Raw genomic sequence first — 23,064 nt, 5'->3', positions numbered from 1 at the left:
TTAATACTTTTTATTCTAAAACTTTATAAAGAGCTAGTGAAAAATATACTTGGAGAATATAATTTGGTCAATTAAGTGTTTGAGCCACAACTGGGTCAGTACTGTGATGGTGAAAATCTTTGCATACATTAGGAATGCACCAAAAACAAACGAACCTAAGTCCTGTTGGTGATCCTACCAACAATTCAGTGATCCTACCGGACAGACTAGATAGAACTGCCCTGTGGGGTTTCCAAGTCTGTAATCTTTTTTTTTTTAATCATTTTATTGGGGGCTCATACAACTCTTATCACCATCCATCCATAGTCAATTGTGTAAAGCACATTTGCACATTCATTGCTCTCATAATTCGCAAAATATTTGCTCTCCACTTAAGCCCCTGGCATCAGCTCATTTTCCCCTCCCTCCCTGCTCTCCCCTCCCTCATGAACCCTTGATAATTTATAAATTATTATTTTGTCATTGCCACATTTTTCATGGCCTGTTTTGAACCACTTGACATTTCAGTTAGCAGCCCAATACGTAACCACTACTGCACCAAGATTAGGGAGACTACACATGTCCATATACAAGTGAAAGGATTTAAACAATTTCAGTAAGTGAACCTGGAAACATAGACCTTAGCTTTATGAATGGATTTGAGCACACACTTAACCACATGCCCCCTGACCTAAGAACCGTCAGTTGTTCTTTTTTGTGTTTTGGTTTTTTTTGAACCATCAGTTGTTTTGGTTTTTTTTGAACCATCAGTTCTTATGATGTGGCCCTGCTTAATAATTCCCCTCATGAAAGGGTCATTGGCAATATGGATGCTACGGCAAAATCAGATGGCCCAGCTATCAGAAAGAGTAACACCTGGAGTCTTACAAGCAGCCATCTAACTGAGGTGTCCACGAAGTCCACCCAGAGAAAGCATACCAACCTGTGTGAACCAACGACTTTAATAAAACATCAGTGGAGGGAATTATATTAGGCTTAAATTCTGAACACTTCACACAACGGTAATGGGTTATAGTGTTACCTCAAAGTCCTTTTGCCAAATTCCTACAGGGTTTAAGCCTCCCTGAAAATCCATCAACTGGGTGTGCTATATAGACTTGCCCCATCAGAAAGTATGCATCAGGAAGTGAATTAAGGCAGATATTGCAAACCGTTCCTACCGTACGTTTCCCCTTTCCCCCATTTTCAGGCTTGCTCTCGCGTTCATTTTCTTCATTGTAGATTGATGTTTTATTTTGTGAATGCTGTTAGGTCTTTGAAGTTTTTCTTTATATGAAACTCAGAATAGGTACATGTACTACAGACAGTAACTAGATTAATCATTTCTCAGGGTTATTGCAGAGGAGATTGGGGGTAACGGGGAGCTGAGTACAGAAATAGAGAACATATTCTAAAATTGTGCTGATTGCACTGAAACCATTGAATTGTATGGTGCATGAATTATGTCAACAATTCAGAATGTGCATCATCTCAGCAATTTCAGAAATATGTAGTATAGCACAGCCCACAGGCAAAGCACACAGCAATCATTCGTACAGGCTTCCAAATCCCACTGCAAACTCTCTCTCCCACTCCAATGAACACACTGCCCTGGGAAAATCTGCTGCACAAGATCCGTTTATTTTAATTTTCATTCTTATTCTTACAAGACCGCTTAAAAGTGTTGAAAAGCAGAGAGGTTACTAAGGTGCACCTAACCCAAGCCTTGACACTTCAATTGCCTCATATGCATCTGAAGGTTGGACACTGAATGAAGAAAATCAATGAAGAATCAGTATGTTGGATTACGGTGCTGGTGAAGAATACTTAGAAGCACCATGGACTGCCAAAATAAACATCTGTCTTGGAAGAAGTACTGCCAGAATGTTCCTTAGAGGCAAGGATGGCAAGCCTTGTCCTCGAGTATTTCAGACATGTTGTCAGGAGACACCAGTCCCTGGAGAAGGACATCATGCTGGGTAGAGGGGCAGCGACCTCTGACAAGATGGACAGTGGCCGTAACAGTGGGCTCAAATAGAAGAACAATGATGAAATGGCACAGGGGCTGGCAGTGTTTCATTCTGTTCTACGCAGGTCACTCACTACGAGTCAGACCCAGTCACCGGCACCTGAAAACTACGCCAATCGATCCTTCTAGACGAGGAGGCAGCAAACTTTTTTTTTCAATCCCAAAATATCTTAGATTGTAGGATGCACCACTGATGTAGTAATTGCTTGGGTGGGGGGGATACAATGTTACATTTAATCATTTAATGATATAACCTAACTTCAGAAACTGTATGTGGAAAACTGCATGTCACAAAATTAATAAAAGTAGTATTGGCACATGAACTTTAAGACTAAAATTGAAGAGTGTAATTTTCACCAACTTTATTTTTTGATAAAAATTCTTTGATAAAAGCAGGCTGATTGTGTGTGTGTGTTGTTGTTGTTGTTTTCTCCATCATTTTAGTAGGGGCTCTTACAGCTCGTGTAACATTCATCAATTGTATCAAGCATACTTGTACATGTTGCCATCACCTTCCAAGACATTTCTGCTTAAGCCCTTGATATTAGCTTTTCCCCCTCCCTCCTGCACCCTCCCACACCCTTGATCAATTATATATTATTTCCTCTCTTACACTGTCCTTGTCCCCTTCATGTATGGGGGTGGGGGAGTGCAGCTATATATCCAATCTTGTGATGGGTTCCCCTTTTCTCACTCTTCCGCCTCCCTTTTTGTTAAGGAATACACAGTAAATATTTAAGTCTTGTGGCCATGTATCACCACTACTTACCTGGCATTGTTTGGGACAAGCTGTCAACCAACAGGTGTAGCCATTCCCCTAACAAGGAACCCTGGGGTACCACGCGCTCTTGGGCTGAATGTGCAAGGCTGACTACTCAAAATCATCACAGCTCTGTGGGACAAAGAGGGGGCTTTCTACTCCCAGAAACAGTCTGGCACAGTCACCGGGGCAGTTCTACCCCATCCTATTAGGATCTCTCTGAGTATTGACTCAATAGCAGGGAGTGAGAGTCCAATAAAACTTTATGTTCAAAACAGAGTTTGACAATCACTATTGTTCTTAGTTGGCCTTGGGCTAGTTCCCACTCATGGTAACCCATGTGTGCAAGTAGACCCGCACTGCACTCAATATGGTTTCCATGGCTGTTTATTGACAGCAGATTGCCAGGCTCATTTTTTTAAGTATTTCTTGCATGGGTTCTATGTGTCAATCTTCCCACTAGTAGTCAAGCACCTAACCATTTTGTATGCAGTAATGCCAACATTTGTTCTAGCGCAATGGTTCTCAAACTGTGGGTGGCGACCCCTTTGGGGAGGGGGTGTAGAATGACACTTTCACAGGGGTCGCCTAAGACCTTTGGAAAACACGTTATTTCTCTCCATCTCCAGGTGGGTCCATCCACATACGAGTACCCGGCGTGAAGACTGTTACCCATGCTACACCATGCTTCAAGACAACATTCATTTGTAATTAGAAATCAATATTTCACAATATAGAATTACATATTGTTTTTGTGATTTATCACTATGCTTTAATTATGTTCAACTTGTAACAACGAAAATACATCCTGCATATCATATATTTACAATACGAATCATAACAGTAACAAAATTAGTTAAGAAGCAGCAACGAAAACAATTTTAAGGTTGGGGTCACCACAACATGTGGAACTGTATTACAGGGTTGCGGCGTTAGGAAGGCCAAGAACCACTGCTCTAGAGGATCTGAAAGCAATGAAAAAAGTAATACATAGGAGCTTCGGAAATTTTCTATAAAAATTCCATTGTTTTTAAATACCATTTTTCCACAAGCTTTTTGAAGCCCCTTTTATGTTAAAATATTTCAATTATTTTTCTTTATAGATATAATTACAAAAGTTGCACTCTTCTGCTCATAAGGTTACATTAAAAAAAATCTAGCCGAGTTAATGATTTGAAAATTTTACAGCAGAAGGATCAATCACAAGTAAATTGAAATATAAGTCTTTAGTAGAAACTAGGAGCCCTAGTGGTGGTTATTCATTGTTCTGTGAGCCACATGGTCCACAGTGAAAAACCACCAGAAGTTCCAGGGGAAAAACTGGGCTTTCTACTCCCGCAAACCATTAGTCTTGGAAACCCACAACAGGTAAATATGAGTCAAGCACTAACTCAATGGCAGTAAGTGACTTTCGCTCCAGTGTATCTTACATATTACTTATATATTAAATATTATAAGCATATAAATATGTATTAAAAGTATATAAATTTAGAAGTTAGTTTTAAATCATAATTACCATTTTGAGAAAAATTAAAAATACAGATTTTTTCAGAGTACATAGATTTGAGAAAGCATAGGCCCAAGAAAAATACATAAGCCACAGTAATGAAAAAATTTTTTTAAAGGTTTACCGTTTACCATTCCCCTATTTGAAGAATACTAGGAAATAAAGTAGTAAACATAGTTGGTTTGAAAGTAATGACTTTATTAATAAATATACATCCATATGATAATGTGGATACAAATCATGAACACTACTCCATTCCATAGACATTAATTGCACATGAGTAGCTCAAGTTCATGGACAGAAAAACATACACCATATTTATTCAGACTTTTTTACAGCAGAGGGCAGCGTGCTTTTATCAATTAATTGGTAATTTTCTCCATAATTATCTAATTACCTGTGGAAAAGGATATTATAAAAACTTGAAAGAATCAGAGTGGTCTGAATACTACAAATCACACACTTATTGATTTACTATAGCATAAAAAATTTCAAAACTTAAATCATTATATGCAAAAAGCACAGACTTATCTACTTAGAAGGGGAGAAGAAGAAAAACAAAAGAGAGATTTAGATACATCCTAGAGTTTAATAGTATATAGTTAAAAAATGATAGTTTAAAAATATATGTGTCCAAGGGAAAAATGTTTTGAATAACTGTTATGAACTATTCTATTATAAAGGGATAATAAAGTTGTACTGCTTATAGACAATGACTGACAGAGTGGCAGTTACTGACATCCCCTGAATTGTTCTTTTAAAGCTTCTCAAAATATAAAAGACAAGTTTGATTTTATCTTCTTTAACTCATACTTACACTGGATGGATCACTCTTGGCCTAATAAATGAATCTAGAGTTTTTTCCCTCCTTAATGCAAACCGACTCCTATCTTACTTTAATGTGCATGTAAATTCACACATCGGTTTTGAATGAATATTGATTTGACAGTTGTTTCTTTTCTCAAGGCAATCAAAGATAAAGGAATTTTTGTCTAACTAAAATACTGACTTTAAAAATTTCCCCAAATATTAAAATTAACCAGATACTAACATTTTCTTTTAATACATTGTGCTAATTTTTTAAAATATCCAGTGCAAAACTCCAAAGATAGTATCAAAATCATCCCATACTAAATATTGGTTATGCAAAGTTATCTGTCAAAAAATGAAAATTTTATATGTATCAGAGCTCCTTATTTGTTAATAGGACAATAATAAAAATGGCATGTTAAAATATCTAAAGAAAAAATAAGACCAACTTACTTGAATGGTAGATCATTTTCTGACCAACAGTTTTAATATAGAATAGTGAAACCTATTTTGTGAACAGAATTACACAGTATAAAATTAGTAATTTATCTTTCAAGGAACAATCACGCAGTAGGGAGAAAAGATCAGCTTTCCCCATCTGATTATATTAAAGTTTAGGCAATCATTTAACATGCTATTTCAGTGTTTATCATGACAAGAGACAGTGTTACAAAAGATGCACAATGTAGTCTTCAGATTATACAGAAGTAAAAATACCTTACAATATTTTAGGATTTCAGATACATCACTTATATGTCGTTCTCTTCAGCATGGTACTAGTACACTGTTCACCAGGAGAAAAGGTAAGTGGGATAAGGAGATGCACACCAGTATACGGATCAACTATTCTGGATCACTGCCCACATGAACAGCAAATTCAAGTTTCTAAACATTGCTATCCATTCACAATTGCAGAACATCCAGCCCTCTCCCGCTTTCTTTCCTGGGACATAGCACCTCACTGTTAAAAGCATACCTCTTTTAGTTGATTTTACCATTTCATAAACATGTGTACAAAGTTCATTATACAATAATACATCTGCTTTATCTTCTGACACAGAGCACCACTGAGTAGATGGGCTGGAGGCTTGGGGGCGAGTGAACATAGGAAAGGACCGTGGATCCCCAGAACAAAATCAGGAATGAAACGAACAGAAAGGGAAATGCCAAATGGGCTTCCTATAGAACACAACATGCGATCAAATCCTAGACAGTGGTATATGTTATTATAAGAAAAAACATTTAATACGGGAACGAGTTCAAAAAAGGATTTATAAGTAAATAACTGCTGAACATCATCTTGAGAAATAGCTAAATGACAGATACATAATAAAAACAGATAGATGAATATATGAATAAAGATGTAAGCATTTGTGTATGTCAGAAGTTATACTGAATAAATTACTTAAAATTTCTATTTTAAGCCTCGGCAAGAACATACTCTTGAAGCCATTTAGCTGCCAGAATGTGACAATTGATTATGCAGTCATCCCACACTGTTCTCTACGGTTTGTGCAATGCTAAAATTGTTGAGGTCACTGTCTTAAGATGCCAGTGCACACAGTCCCACATATAATGCAACACCTCTTACTGTACAGAGCAGCATAAATAAGGTCCAGCTCATTGTGTCAGGCATCACTGGAACACCTGAAGGCTTGCTGCTTTTTTCCTGACAAAAAAGGTACGAAACATGACATCCATTTGCAATCAGAGCCTGCATTAACTGAGCGCAAGCCAAACAACACAGCATGGGCCCCTTTCAAGAACTTTTAACATTTGGGGTACTGTAAGCCTACAATATTATAATCTCAAAGGCAATTAAATTGCAAGTACATATATTGTAACTTTAAAGTTCAGTGGAATTCTCAAATCCAAAGTTTAAAATAGTTTAGTTTATTTAGACAAACTCAGAATAAATAAAATGTGTATTAACAAGGAATATTACTTTCCAAAAAGATGGAAAGGGATTTCCCTCCTGCCCGACTATATATATTTACCCCAATGTTGTTGTTTTTTCCTTTTCTATCTATTTTTGCTTTTAAAGCAAACATTATTGGGGGGGAAAAAATTCTTTTGGATGAAGTGGCCTCCCAGGATCCACAAGATTTTAAATAATAAGCACATTTTTATATATTTTTTCATGCATAGATGAATTCCTATATATTTCTTAATATTTGGGTTCCGACAGCCAGGAAACTGCCTTCTGTTTATACCAGTTTTACAGTCTACCATTAAATTTGTGACCTTTGGTAGAGATAAACCTGAAAGCACAATAAATTCTAATGTAATGGGAGTGTTTCTTAGAAAAACTAAAAAACTACAAATAAATGAGCAACACAAATTAATGTTTTTAAACATAATCCTTTAAAAAAACTCACTAAGTATAAAAAAGGCAACATGTACTGACCATAGCCATATGCAGGCCTTAGGAATGTCTTTTTCTATTTCTATTAAATATGCTCTTCTCAGAATGCATTATATTTCATTAGAAATGTAATGTGCAGGTGGCCATAAAATAGCTCAATTTTTTGTAAATATGCATTATTTGTAGTGTTTGGTATATATGTTCTTATGCAATTAAAAAAACTTATCAATGCTGAAAACAAACATTAATGATTAGAGCAGTTAATGAATGGCATGTAGATAAATAAATATGAAGCTACCTAAACATACAAATTACAAATAAGCTTTTTAACATCTGAAGTTAATGTAAAATGCCAACGCATATGAATGTGTCCTGTCTCATGAATATGATACAAAAACTCAGTTATTACTTTACGGAATTCCAAATCATTAGTTTGTTTTGCTCATCAGTTAAAAACATCTCCAGTATCTTTGTTATACTGCACTTCACAAACTAATAGTTTTAACGGTTTCAAATGCATCTGTTTAGAATGGCCAACAGTTGTAATGAAACACAGAGACTACGATAACACTAAAGGGAAACCAAAAATGATTTAGGTTGGTATTACAGTTGAATCTATATACAAATACAATGCCCTGCTCATGCCCCGAGTACACCTGTCAGAACATGGCAGCTTCTGAGCAAAAGCTGGAAAAAATCAAAAGGGAAAACAGATTTGGAAAGCCCAGGCCCTACACTCCTGTATGTAAAAAAAAACCAAGACGCTTTGGGATTATCACACTCTTCCTTCTCAAGCGGCCCCTCCTTTCCTGCTCACTCACTCACTAGGCGGCTTCACTTCACTGCTGGTCTCCCCTAGCCCGTGAACCACTCTGCCGTGCATCATCGGGTAAGGGAAAGCAGCAGAGCCACAGCCATAACCGAGATCGGCAAGACGCGACAGAGCTTTAATGCTACCTGGAGGTCTCCCTGGGCTGACTTTGTATCCTGCAGCTTTAGTTGTACCCAAAGGTCTGCCTGGACTTGTCTTAAATCCAGCTGCTTTGGTGGTTCCCAGGGGTCTGCCTGTGCTGGTCCGGTATCCTGCTGATTTGGTGGTTCCCGACGGCCGGCCACGCTTACCAGATCGGTTGAGATTTTTCTTTTTCTTTAGTTCATCTTTTATTTCTATGCTCCTGCCACTTGTAGTCTGCAAGTGTGTTTCATTTAGTGGGTCTTGCCTCTGACAAGCCATGGGTTTGTGGCTGACTGTGTGGCTGTATTTGCTTTGCTGGGAGGCATATAAGTCAAACTGATCAGCAGCAGCTCTCATGGCGTCTTCATTGAGGCAGGAAGGCTTGCCGGGCCCACAGAAAGCTGGGTTACTGCTGGCAACAGGATGCATCATTTTCTACCAAAAGTAAAAGGAAAATATGCATAAATATACCATAGGCACAAATATATATTTATATGACAATATTCAGTGGGAAAACAGTCTATCCCCGAAATGTAAGATCATAAAATTACGCTGGTGGGCAGGCTTCCAGATATTTATAAACAGACACACATCGGCAGAATCTAAGATTCCTGTTTTTCTCAATTTAGTCATGGGTAGAGAGCAAAGTCACACAGGATAACCATAATGCTGGTTAGTGGCCACCATAGTCCCTACTTAGCAACTGGTGAAGTACAGAGTAGAAAATAAACCGGTTACATTTTGCAGGCTTTTTCCTTCTCTGGATGATTAAACCCCAGGAGACTATCAGGAAAAGATAAGAGCTCGGCTACATTTCAGTTTCCCTGGAGCTCTGAGAATGCCTCCCCCTTTAGCCTCTATTGTATTTTGTACACATGCTACTTCTGACCTAACCACAATTTCCACAAGGCAGATCACTGTCTTATCATTTTGACATTATTTATATGAACTCCTAATGTATACTACCTTTCACATAAGAGGGAATGTACTAAGCGAAGAATACAATCTCCTGGGCCAAGGTACTGTTTGACTCCATGACTCTCTCCAAACAGAGAGCAGTATTACACAGTTAAAACAAGAGCATCTCAGCGATAGAAAATCCATGAACACCGTGCAGACAGCTGAACGTTCAACACAGAAACACAGGTGATCACTACAATGAAGCACCTGGTTTGAAGGCACGACTCTCAAGACACAGGCTGAATTACACTGCTTGCTCCCTTGATCATAAATATGGCATGGGTCGTTTTGAGCTGTGACTTATTAACCCACAGATCAAAGTCTCTTATTTTGTCTGAGAAGGCATTGCTGACACCCCTGCGCCCTCTTTATAACAGGATATATTAAAATTACAATCATAGCAAGCCAATTCTAAATAACCAAATCATGTAGACATATAGAAAATGAAGGTTTAGAGCAAGGGTCCTCAAACTTTTTAAACAGGGGGTCAGTTCACTGTCCCTCAGACCCGCTGGAGGCCCGGACTATAGTTTTAAAAAAAAACTATGAACAAATAAATTCCTATGCACACTGCACATAGCTTATTTTGAAGTAAAAAAACAAGCGGGGCACAAATACTTGGCGGGCCGCAGTTTGAGGACGCCTGAAGAGACATGAGAGAAAGAAATGGGTTCCAAGTCACACTTAGAAATCACCAATGTATACAAGGATGCTTTTACGTTGTGGAGGAATTCCACTAACATTTAATTCTACTTTTTCCATGAGCTTGTGAGGGTCTGTGTATATTAAGGTCTTGACTTCATTCATTAGATGTTTGCCTGTACTCTTCAAACAGGTGAAATTTAAGATCTTAATAACTAAAGAAAATAGTTATTCTCAAAGGCCAGGAGGTAATTTATGAGAGTCAAAATCACTGTAGCATGTTTTTGTTGTTGTTGTTTATAAAGGAAAAAAGAAATGGGAATCAAGCCACACAATTGTTAAATTACTAAATACTCAGTGAAAATCAATAGATACAGATTTGTTGCCCAGGTGGCTCCAAGCCTTAATTTAACTCTGAGGGAAAAAGTCTACGAGATGCTACTTGCTTAAGGCAGAAGGTTTATAGACTTTAAAATAACACTGAACGCAATACAAACATTAAAAGTACTTTTTTATTCATTTCCCAAGGATATAAGAGAACTCAGTTATATCACTTAGCTCAAATTCTAATTTTAGATGAGATGTGAATCAAATATGGACTCAGGTAATCTGACTTCAGAATCAACGACAGCACAGTGCAACATTTATCCTTTAGGCCAGATCATTTTCTTTGTGGGAAACTAACATATGTCACAAAAGAATTTAAGTCCATTTCAATTTGACTTTTCTCCCTTTTATAACCACTCAGACTAGTGGTAGGTCTGATGGGTAAGGAATCTGGAGGGTTTTAAGGCTGTGACCCTTCTCCTCTCTACAAAATTTTATTCATTTTAATTATTACTAATTCCCTTTTATTTGTTGAATATAGGGGCTGGATAATTTTTGTGGTAGGGCTGTGTGTTTTAGGATTTTTAACAGCATCCCGGATTTCCACTTACGAAATGCCAATAGCATCGCACTGTATCTCTCCCCACCCTATCGGTGACAACCAAAACTCTCCAGACATTGCCAAAGGTTTCCTTATCCCACCGCCAACCCAAAGCCTCTATGAAGCTACAAAATTCAGTTTAAAAATTCCTATTCACCTTTTTTAGCTCCCTCCTCTCTCCTAATAGGAGCCCAGGTGGCACAGTGGATTACACGCAGGGCTGCAAACTGCAAAGCCGACCATTCGAAGGCACCTGCTGCTTCACAGAAAGAGGATCTCTGCTCCCATGAAGATTTGCAATCTTGGAAATCGCCGGGGGCAGATCTATGTCCTACAGGGTGTTACTATGAGAAATCAATTCCATGCCAGTGAGTTTTCTCTCCAAGTACCCAGAAAACCCTTCTATTGCTGCTGTTAGCAGGGCAACCCCACTAGAGGTTTGTGGGGGAAATACCACATTTTTACACAAATATATGCTATATGCTTCTCTTTTGCAAACCATGCATTAGCTTTCTATGCGTGTGCTCCCTATTAGTAACTACACCGTCTCCACTGCATTATAAACTGAAAAATGTATGTGTACAGATAGGATCAAAATACCAGTTTGAGTACTGCCAAAAGTCGGACTAAAGGCCACATGCAAATAAAACACTCAGGTTTTAAGAGAAAGGTGACCTCTTTTATGATCTCACTATCCAGGGATCAACCTGCCAGAAAGTTCAAATAAAAGAGGCAAAAAGGTAGACGTTCTCTTCCACGGATAGGACTGCAAGTCAGGAGAGGAAATGTTTCTTCTTCCAAAGAGCTTCAGTGCTTTCCGGTCCTGCTTTTTCAGTCCCTATAAAACTTATCTAAACCCTGTGAATGTACACTTCCTTATGAAAGCAGACACCATACGTAGCATCTTAGCATTTAGCACCAAGATATTACCACAGTCTTTACTCAGATACAAACCCACACTGCAAAGCATATGCCATTCAGAAATCAGACCAGTAATGGAGACCAAACACTTCAGACTCCTCTCCAGGTCCGTCAATCTTCTCTAGGAATTTATGCATTTTGTTTGTCTTAGATTTATTTCCTTCTGACATAGTTCAAATGTATAAAAGGTTAATTCTAAGCAAAACACTACTGTATGCACTGGGACCCAAATCAAAGGGACAGGAGCAGAAGGATTCCGATACGTCCTTATCAAGACAGTGAGAACACTGACTGTAGCACATCTCTAAAGGGCACAGTTTCGCTCTTCTGTGTGTTCCAGAGCATCACTCCCTGATGCTACCAAAAGTGACTGTTCCTTTCACTCAGTAATTGATTAACAAACAGGGCATGAGGTTTCCCATGACAACTGTCCATGTGAATTGTAAACAACAACAAAAAAGGAAACTGCTAAAAGCTAACTTTTCCCACTTTCAGACTGCTAACAATGAGAATCAGCACTATCAGATCCTACTTGAAAAACTATCATAGAATGGTATCACGTCTTCCCAAAGTTTGCTTCATGCAACTTTATACAAAAGGCTTCAATTTAGTGCCCGTTTTTGCTAACTGGAAAAAAAATCCAAAATTATTTCTTTTCACATTCAAAAGGGGGGGGGTGGGTAGTGAAAAGTTTAACTAGTGTTCAGGTTTTGCAGCAAGCCAAAAGAAAGGTTATTTTGCTCGTCTGAGAACACTCACAAATCTTTTCCATATAAATGGCGATTGTTCTTCGCTTTATGCCATTTCAGCTTATGAAAGAAAGGTTTGCTAGGAAGGCTTTGCTTTCCAATAGTGGGGAAACCTTTACTCAGGCTGCAGGAGTCACATACACCAGTATGAGCCTCAGGTGCCATCAAGTCGATGCCAACTCACAGGCATGCTGTGGTCAGAGTAGAACTGCCCTGTGGATTTCGGAGGCTGTCAACCTGTACAAGATTGCCTCCTCTTTCTACCAAGCATTAGCCCTACACTTAGTAACACAACCCTTATCCCACTTAAGGGGCTTGATAGTTAATAACTCTTACCATATATCCCTGACTGTTCCCATCCTCTAAGTCAGTGGCCTAATCCTGAGCCCACCCACTGCACCACCTGGGCCCCTTAGGGATGCTCTAGGGAGTCGGAATGACGCCGACTAGTCTAGAAAGCGTTCGCTGACCAGCTCTGAGAGTTAGAGAACAGTCTGAAGGCAACCTGAGGTTAGAGACCTAACCACCTAACGAGGGGGCCCTGAACCTGCAGAAGTCAAGGCAGAAGGCCTTCCATGGGAATGCTCCCAGGGCAGGCTACCACCGTCGTCCCCGCAGGCTCAAGGAGCCAATGGGTATGGCCAAATCCCTTTCCCTCCCCTTGAACGTGGCCACGGTCACTGCTGCTTCAGGGGGAACAACTCTCAACTGCTTTTTGTCCCTTCACGCGGGATGCACGCGGCTCTCACCCAGGACTAGACCTGCCGTGCAAGAAACCCAACTTCTGCTGGCGCGACGCTCAGGCGATGGAAGTCGGGGCATTCTGCTAACGGTGGGCTAGAATCGTGTCCGACCTCCGGATTCCAAAGGAACCGTCCACTCGGAAACAGGCCAAAAGAAATGCCAGCAGGTCTGGCCCTGGGCCTGGAAAGTTTGGATGCGACGGGAGGGCGCCGAAAAGAAATCCCGGCCTTCTTTGTCTTCTTCCTGGTCCTTAACTGTGCCCCACGGCGACGCTTCCTCGGGGCCAGAAGCCTTGTGGGGGGACCCGAGGCGCTGACAAGGGCGGACCTGTTGTGCCCGACGGCGACTGGGAATGAATTCGCCGGCTCGAGTCGGCAGAAGACAGGCTCCCCAACTCGAAGAAGGGGTGCCGGACCCTTCCCAAACCCCAGCTCCTGGGCGGCTGTCGCAGGCCCCACGGCGCGGACGCCCCGCTCGCTGGCCGGCGGCAGGCTCTCTCGGAGGCGGGCGCCTCCGGACCTCCCCCCTGGCCAAGAACGGGCGTCCCCTCCCCCGCCCAGGACCCCCCTCCAGTAATGGCTCCCGCCGAGGGAGGGGCGGCTGCGGCCGGGGCCCCTCCTCGCGCTCGCGCTAGGCCGGAGCTCCGGTGTGAGAGCCTTCTCGCAGGGTCCACCTCGCGGCTCCCCCGCCGGCACCCGCCGCCCCGAGCCTGCCCCCCGCCGGCCGGCCGAGCCCGCGCGCCCACCCACCTCAGCCGCTCGTAGCCCGGCCCCTCAGCGCGTCCAGGGGCTTCCCATCGGCTGGGAATCGCTCGTCGGCGCCGTCCCTGCCCAGCCCGGCCTCTGGGCGGCGGGACAAGGACCCACGGCAGAGGGCCAGGCAGAGATGGTGGCGGCAGCGGGGTAGGAGATGCCGGCGGCGAGCTCCGGCGGCGGTTACAGTCGGGCTCCTCGTCCCGCACCGGAGCAAGAAGCTACCACAGCCCGGACTGCGAGGGGCGGCGTGCGCGTGCGCGTGCTCGCGGGGCCGCGCACGCACAGCTCGCACTGTTCGCACACACGCATCGCGAGACCCGGTCCCGGCCTGCGAGCGCACGCGAGCTTGCGAAGGCTAGGGGGGCCGCCAGGCTGCGCTTGCGCGGCGAAGACTAGGGTAGCAAGCCCAGGGGCTTTGACTGTTGAGGCGTAGGTGGGAGCGCCCTGCCAAAAAGGGATGTAACAGTGATTTTCCCACGAGGACTGATTTTCTACCTATTCGGCGATGTCGGATTTACTACTGACCCCGTTTCTCAGGTTACAGATATAATAAGTGGTAGAATTAAGATTTGGATTTAGTTATACTCTTAGAAACTTCACAATTTCGGTTGGCAACATTTTTATTAAAAGTGCATGGTGCTAGGTGAGGCCTAACGCATCTTAAAGGCACTCAGCCGTTCTCCTCCAGTTGCTATGCATGGGTGGGGTGGGGGGTAACTTCCAACTGCAAATAATAACGATGTTGGAACCTTCGGGCTAGGATCTGGTGATAGTGGATTGCCTTGGTTTCTGGAACGCCTTATCATTTTTTCCACATTTTTATTGGCACATAATCCACATATCATACAATTCAATGGTTCGATCATATCAAGAATCATACAATCGTTATCCCAATCGACTTTTAACTTTTTTTTTTCATGGTTAAATCGCTTTTACGAATGAGTGGCATAATCACAATCAGTCGTGCTCCCTCCCACCTCCTGAATACATTGTTTGCTTTCTCAACCCCTCCCCTTCCCTATCTCCCAGCTCCACACCCCTACCTCTTTGTTGTGTTTGTTTTCATCTACATTGCCCTCTTAAAACTGACAAATTCTGCATTCTCCCATCACAGGAAGAGATGGGACAAAAAGTGTTTGGCTCACATAGCCTCTCCTTTTATGTTTGAAGAGACTCCAGGCATAGGCAATTAGCCCAGACAGCCTCTGAGCAGAAGGGACTGGTTTCCCCAGGCCTTCCTGGACTTCACATGGGGAGAATCCAGAATTAGGGCAGCTCCTGAAAGGAAGATGCTTTATGAGACAGGAGAGAGATGCTAGAAACCGGAGGGTACTGTGTGGATTAGAGCTTCAACTCTGACACCCTGGTTTGCAAAAGGCTATGGGTGGCAGTGACACTTGCAGAGTCACCACATAGATTAAGCCTACATTGTAACACTTTCAGAAAAGCCCTGGGGACTTGGTGGGTACTCCCTGGGCTGCACACCAAAAGGTGAAACAGTTCCAAATCACCAGCCACTCCACCTTAGAAAGACGGGTCTTTCTGCTCCCGTAAAAGGTGAGCCTCAGAAACTCACAGAAGCAGTTCTGTCCTGTCCCTAGAGGGTCACTATGCATCTGCATCAACCTGATGGCAGTGAGTTTTTGGTTTTAGAATGCTTTTGGATTTCTATCCAAGGATGGAGATGATCTTGCTCTCAGGTCAAATGCCTTGGAGAGTGGGTTGCCTCCACACCCTCTCTGGCCAGTGGGGGGAGGGAAGTCTCTCTCTTAGGGGCTTGCCTAGGTCTGTCTTTGCTGGAAGTCACTGTACTGGGGACTGTACAACAGGTCACATAGTCATGAGTCATGCCCTCAATCTCACTCTGACTGCCTTGGTCAGAAGGGCCTGGACCAGCCTTGTAAGCCTAATGATGTACTTGTCCCAATCACAGTCCTGGTCCTACTTCTTTAGTCCCACCTGGAATTGTGATGTGTCGATCCGCCACCAATCAGTTTCCTTTGCCTACCCACACTTATTGTCTCAACAAACTCTTGAACCATGTCAAACTCATGTGAATGGCCTCATCCAGGTGGTGTATCTGTGTCTTGTGTTGCCTTTATCTCTTTTAGGATGTAATAAATGTTCTCCTTAAACTATATTTGAGATGGCCCCCCTTTTTTCCCCTAAAACAGGTGCTTGCCCCTTCTCTCGTGCTGTGATTGTCCAAGCACGGGGCCTGCAGTGTGCCCAGCCCTGGGTGAGAGCAGCCCTGCCAGTAGGAAAGCAGGATGGGGAACTTTTCCAAGGGAGCACTCAAGCCCGTAGGGGAATCCAATGCAGTACAGAACATAGGCAAACTTACTGACTTTTCAGGCAGGCAGGGTTTCATTGCATGATTCTAAACATGATTTGAATTAATTTCCCCGAAAAAATACTGGAAAATAGGACTGAATCGACTGGTATTGTTTTATATGGAAAGGGATAGTACCAACATGAAAAGCCGTTAAAGTATGTACATATACTTGAGGTCATATTAAAAACATGTCCTCGTTAAGTGCCCTTCAATAGGCACTGAGTCATCGCAGCCCCTGCACAACAAAACGGACCCTGACTTATCATGCTTCCTCCTCATAGTTGCAATGTTTGAGCCCAGTGTTGTCACCATTTAGTTGAAGATTATCCTCTTTTTAGTTAACCGGCTACCAACTAGCCAAAAACAAGGCTCCCAGAATGGATGGAAAACCCACTGAGATTTTTCAGCACACTGATGAAGTCCTGGAAGCACTGATTTGTGACTGCCGGGAAACTTGGAAGACAGCTACTTCGCTGATTGACTAGAAAAGTACCTTATTTGTGCCCATTCCAAAGAAAGATGACCCGACAGAAGGCTCAAACTATAGAACGATATCACTGCTCTCGCACACCAGTAAATTTTGCTTACCATCAACCAAAAAGTTGCAGCAGCACATGGACAAGGAACTGCCAGGCTGGATTCTGAAGAGGTGGAACAAGGGATGTCCTTGCTGATGTGACATGGATCTTGGCTCAAAGCAGAGAATACCAGAAAATTGTTTACTTGTGTTTCATTGGCTGCCAGGGGAAGCCAGCCCCTAACACATCATTACGGGTCCAGTAGGCGCAATTGTACAGCGATAATAAGCAAAGATTATAGTAAAGTTATAGAGCGCATGAGAGATAGAAGAGAAATATTGAAATAAATGGAGTCAGGCACAATTCATAGTAGCAGGCTTACCTCAGCCCCGCTTGGTGGTCCACATGGAGAGAGAATGAGATATTTAATGCTAGCCCAGGCTTTTATAGTCTCTGGGGACATGCAAGCCCCCTAATTACAGGTGAAGACATATGTCACAGGGAGGGGCTGTGCTATAGGTAATGCAGTAATGGGAGGGGGTGATCTAGGGGTATCCACGCAATAGGAAGAGGAGGGATTGGGGGTACACATGTGACAAGATGGGTGGATCCTAGAGTCAGGATGGCAGCTTAGCTTTGACCTGGTCTCTGGATCTCCATAGGAACCATCATCAGTAGGGTGGAAACCCCACCTACAGGTGCCAAGCTAATGGTTGCAAGCTTCAGGGAGAAGTAACCCACTGTCTCCAGCAGCAGGGAGCAGGCCCACCCCTGTGGTGGGGGAGACAGCAGCCTGGCAGTAGTTGCCTTCAGGGATGTCTGTAAGCATCTGACTTCCCCCCACAATTGGCTATGAAAAGGCATTGGACTGTGTGAACCATAATCAATTGTGTGTACTCTTGAGAAGATGGCAATTCCAAAACACTTCATTGTGCTCATGGGGAGCTTGTACATGGATCAAGAAGCAGTTGTGTGGACAGAACAAGAGAATTCTGCATGGTTTAAAATCAGGAAAGGTGTGCAGCAGGGTTGTATCTTGTTCCATCTGTAGACTGAGCAAATAATCAAAGAAGCTGTAGTCTGTGAAGAAGAATGTAGCATCAGAATGGAGAAAGGCCTATGAACACCTGTGATATGCAAGTGAGGAGGAAATTAGAGCACATGCTGATGAAGGTCAAGGATTGTAGCCTTCTGTGTGGATTACAACTCACTGTAAGGAAGAACAACATCCTCTCAACTGGACCAAGAGGGAACATTCGGCTAAATGGAGAAAAGGTTGAGGTTGTCAAGGATTGTGTCTTACTTGGATCCACAATCAATGCTCATGGAAGGAGCAGTCACAAGATCAACAACACATTGCATTGGGTAATTCTGCTGCTGAAGACCTGTTCTGTGGGGGTAACTAGTGCCCCCCGACAAATCATGGGGTCAGTAAGTGCGATTGTATGGTTGAGATATATGAAGATTATAATAAAGTCATCGAGAGTGAAAGCGATAGGAGAGAGAGTGAAATAAAGAAGGCAGACATTTCATAGTAGCATGCTCACCTCAGCTCCTCTTGGTGGTACAGAGCAGGAGAGAGCGAGCGAGATTTATTGCTAACCAAAGCCCCCTAATTACAGGTAAAGACATATGTCATAGGAAAGGGTTGTACTATACGTAATACAGTAATGGGAGGGGGACAATCTAGAGGTACACACACTATAGGGAGAGGAGGTATTAAGCGTATACATGTGACAAGATAGGCAGATCCTAGATTCATTGATGGCCCTAGCCATGGAGACTTTATTTAGCCTAAGCTTTCAGGGGAAGCAATCCACTGTCCCTAACAGCAGCGAGTGAGCCCTACCTATTGTGGGAGAAGCAATGGTGTCTGCTTGCTCTGGATGGCCGGAGTCTTCAGGGAGATGATACTTGACAATCATTTACCATTAGTTGCAAGCAGTGTCCTAAGTCTAACACATAGATTTGGGGGAGACGAGCTGGGAACCGTCTTTTTTATCCCATACTGCTCAGAGTACGGAAGAGCAAGGATACTAAGGTTCCTAAGGTGCACCTGACCCAAGCCATGGCAGTCTCCATTTCATCGCATGCACGTGAATAAGGAAGACTTAAAGAGGCATAGGTGCATTGAATGGTGGCGCAGGAGAAGGACATTGAAAGTACCGTGGACTGCTCAAAGGACAAATCAATCTGTGTTGTAAGAAGTCAGGCCAGAGTGCTCCTGAGAGGCAAGGATGGCAAGACTTCGTCTGACATACTTTGCACATATTGCCAGGAGAGACCAGTCCCTGGAGAAGGACATCCTGTTTGGTCAAGTGGAGGGGCGGCATAAAAGAGGAGGCGCTCAGTGGGATGGACTGACACGGTGGCTGCATCAGTGGGCTGAGGGCTAGAATAGTTGTGAGGACGACACAGGACCCTGCGGTGTTCCGTTCTGTTGTGCAGAGGGTCGCTTCGGGTTGGAGTCAACCCAACTACGACAAGCAACTGTGGTAGTGTTTTCCAGTGACTGGTGTGCTGATAACATGTCCAAAGGATGTGAGATGAAGGTTTCGAAGGAGCATTTTGGTTGTATTTCTTCCAAGATTGATTTGTTTATTCTTCTGGCAGTCCGTGGTACATTTTTTTCCCATGGTACTTTTGATATTTTTCACCAACACAATAATTCAAAGGCATCAATTCTTCTGTGGTCTTTTTTATGCATTGTCCAACTTTCACATGCATATGAGGAGATTGCACACGCCATAGCTGAGGTCAGAAGAACATTAATTGTTCTTTTTTTCTCCCAAGAGTTTTATTGGGATATACTTCACCTGCCATACAATTCAATAGTTCAGTACAATCACCACCACAATCAGTTTTAGGAGGGTCTCTTCCTTCTTGTCCTCCTTGTTATTAGCTCCTCATTTCCCCACAGCCTCCCCTGCCGTAACCCCAAGCAACCATTCATCCAGTGATTGTCGCTATAGATTTACCAATCCTGGATATCATAAACAGAAAAGCATACAATAAAAGTAATATTAATAATAACATTTTAAATAATCATAACAGTAAAACAAAAAAACTCAATTGAAGAGAACAGAAAATATTAAAAACTAGAACAAATTCAAATGGATCACAAGGGGATCAAATGCTAGGGCACTGCATTTTGTCCTTTTTCCAGTGAAGGCATTCTGCATGCAAGCAAGGCTGTTACATCCCTGGTCCATGGTCAGAGGGGATTCCCCAGGGGTTTAATCCACTTACATTTCCCCTTCACATTAAAAAACATGGAAACAGCTTTAAAATGGGCCAAAGAAGAGATCAAACGATAAGAGATTACATTTTGACCTGTTTCTGCGGTAATTGACTTTACAATCCTCCCTGTGCAGTCACACAGGCTGGTGAGCTTCTTCCGTGTGGACTGAGTTGATGGCTTACTTAGAGGGCTGCTTGTTCGAAGACAAGCCTTTAGGACCCTATCTGGGGTGGGTGATGGGGTAGGTACAGAGGCGTTTGGGGGTACAAGGGAGATGATGTCAAGAAGTCCAGGAAGAAAGAGAATGCTTGCAAACGGATTGTGGTAGCAATTGTACAATTCTGCTTGATGTGATTGGACTATGGAATGATATAAGTATTAACTCCCAATTAATAATAAATTATAAAAAAGAAAGAAACCCACAGGGGCAGTAGCTCTATTCTGTCCAATTGTATCACTATAAGTAAGATGGCAATGAGATAGACAGATAGATAGTGAAATATGCAATATTTTCAATACAAAATTAGTGAAATTATATAGACCTACTTGTTAATTACTAAAAATATTACAAATCTGAAAAAGAAAAAAATAACTCTCTTCTTATCCACACTTTGCTCTAGCACCATGTGTTCAGCGAGCTCTTCATAAGGGTGAGCATCAAGCAGGGTCATGTGCTAAGAACGGATTGTTCTTAGACTAGGGCTAGAGTTAAGGATGAACCTGAACTTCAATTATGCATCTATGGTTTATATATGTCTCTGGTTCACCTTAGAGACATCATTTAGTGTTCAGTGTTCATTTAGTGTTGAGAACATTATCAATCATCCCCCCCGAGGCATCATTTCCACTGCCATCATGTCAGTGCTGACTGAGATTGACATTATAGGGCAGGGTAGAACTGCCCCTCTGAGTCTCTGAGCCTGCAAATCTGCACTGGAGTAGAAAGCCTCGTCCTTCCCCTGTGGAACTGGCTGGTGGTTTTGAACCGGGGACCTTGTGGTTAGCAGCCCACTCCATAACTACTAGTGTCATTAATTTAGCCAATGTTATAGAGCAGCAGTTCTCAACCTGTGGTTCGCAACCCCTATGGGGGTCGAATGACCCTTTCACAGGGGTCGCCTGATTTATAACAGTAGCAAAATCACAGTTATGAAGCAGCAACAACAAAAATAACTTTATGGTTGGGGGGTCACCACAACATGAGGAATTGTATCAAAGGGTCGCGGCATTAAGAAGGTTGAGAGCCACTGGTATAGAGTTTAAAACACTGTTAAGAAAAGAAAATTATGTGCATTTATGCTAGCTAAGATGCACAATATATAAATTTTTGTCTTGTATAGGTTAAACTCTTAAGTGACTGGACATTATGTGGTATACAGGCTGGTAATAGAGCAAATATTCCAATAATATTCATTCACAACAGTGGAGTCATGCCTACCAGATTAATACATGTTTTATTGAAGCAAGGAGGGCATTAAAATAATAATTATGTGGGAGTTCCAGGCCACCATTCACTGCGCACCTCAAGGCAATGTCCAACTTCCACCAGTCTTCTCACACTAGGGAGTTTCACCCCTAAGTCCAGAGGCTACCAGTGAGTTTGAGGTAAAGCCCAGTTCACTTAGTGGGGTTTCCATCTCTAGAAAGGACATTCGTTCTTAAAGTGCCAACTTTGTTCTTTAAAACTTCAAAGACGGGTGTGAGGGGCGAGGCTGGGAGAGTGGAGGGTGAGTGGGTTGGAAAGGGGGAACTGATTACAAGGATCCGCATGTGACCTCCTCCCAGGGAGATGGACGGCAGAGAAGGGGGGGATGGGAGACTCCGGATAGGGCAAGATATGACAAAATAACAATCTGTGGATTATCAAGGGCTCATGAGGGAGAGGGGAGCAGGGAGGGAGGGGGGGGGAAAGAGGACCTGATGCAAAGGGCTTAAGCGGAGAGCAAATGCTTTGAGAGTGATTAGGGCAAAGAATGTAAGGATGTGCTTTATACAATTGATGTATGTATATGTGTGGATTGAGATAAGAGTTGTATGAGCCCCTAATAAAAGGTAAAAAAGAAAAAAAAAACGTCAAAGAAGTCGCATGCACCAGATTTGCCAACTCTAATATGTCCCTTGGTTTTCTGACTACTATTTCCATGAGCATTGACTGTGGATCAGAGTCAAGTGAAATCTTTTTTTTTTTTTTAACAATTTATTGGGGCTCATACAATTCTTATCACAGTTCATACATATACATACATCAATTGTATAAAGCACATCTGTACAGTCTTTGCCCTAATCATTTTTTTCTCCTCTTTTCTTTTTTTACATTTTATTAGGGACTCATACAACTCTTATCACAATCCATACATATACATACATCAATTGTATAAAGCACATCCATACATTCCCTGCCCCAATCATTCTCAAAGCATTTGCTCTCCACTTAAGCCCTTTGTATCAGGTCCTCTTGTTTCCCCCTCCCTCCCCTCTCCCCCCTCCCTCATGTGCCCTTGGTAATTCATACCTCATTATTTTGTCATATCTTGCCCTATCCGGAGTCTCCCTTCCCCCCTTCTCTACTGTCCCTCTCCCAGGGAAGAGGTCACATGTGGATCCTTGTAATCAGTTCCCCCTTTCCAACCCACTCACCCTCCACTCTCCCAGCATCGTCCCTCACACCCTTGGTCCTGAAGGTATCGTCCACCCTGGATTCCCTGTACCTCCAGCCCTCATATGTACCAGTGTACAGCCTCTGTCCTATCCAGGCCTGCAAGGTAGAATTCGGATCATGGTAGTTGGGGGGGAGGAAGCATCCAGGATCTGGGGGAAAGCTGTGTTCTTCATCGGTACTACCTCACACCCTAATTAACCCATCTCC

At 42.6% G+C, this 23,064-nt stretch overlaps 1 protein-coding gene across 3 annotated transcripts; it reads right to left on the bottom strand.

The window, feature by feature from the left end:
* Positions 1 to 4,452: 4,452 nt before the first annotated feature.
* On the bottom strand, positions 4,453 to 14,363 carry C2H5orf24 (chromosome 2 C5orf24 homolog). 3 transcript variants are annotated; one of them, XM_075541574.1, is made up of 3 exons: positions 14,099 to 14,363; positions 11,093 to 11,279; positions 4,453 to 8,840 (listed from the first exon to the last, which is right to left on the bottom strand). In XM_075541574.1, exon 3 carries the CDS (start codon positions 8,835 to 8,837, stop codon positions 8,268 to 8,270), a length of 570 nt encoding a protein of 189 aa, XP_075397689.1. In that variant the 5' UTR covers positions 8,838 to 8,840; positions 11,093 to 11,279; positions 14,099 to 14,363; the 3' UTR covers positions 4,453 to 8,267. The 3 variants fall into 3 exon arrangements, with proteins under 3 accessions (XP_075397689.1, XP_075397690.1, XP_075397688.1); XM_075541575.1 differs by lacking the exon at positions 11,093 to 11,279 and having other exon boundaries at positions 4,453 to 6,754; positions 8,408 to 8,840; positions 14,099 to 14,362; XM_075541573.1 differs by lacking the exon at positions 11,093 to 11,279 and having other exon boundaries at positions 14,099 to 14,362.
* Positions 14,364 to 23,064: the final 8,701 nt, after the last annotated feature.

Source organism: Tenrec ecaudatus, chromosome 2, assembly GCF_050624435.1.
Source record: "Tenrec ecaudatus isolate mTenEca1 chromosome 2, mTenEca1.hap1, whole genome shotgun sequence".
Classification (NCBI taxonomy): Eukaryota; Metazoa; Chordata; class Mammalia; order Afrosoricida; family Tenrecidae; genus Tenrec; species Tenrec ecaudatus.
This window is presented reverse-complemented; position numbering and strand designations above follow the sequence as displayed.

What these genes read in the sequence shown, in the direction of transcription:
- C2H5orf24 (XM_075541574.1), bottom strand. Translation starts at nt 8,837, where the DNA reads ATGATGCATCCTGTTGCCAGCAGTAACCCAGCTTTCTGTGGGCCCGGC.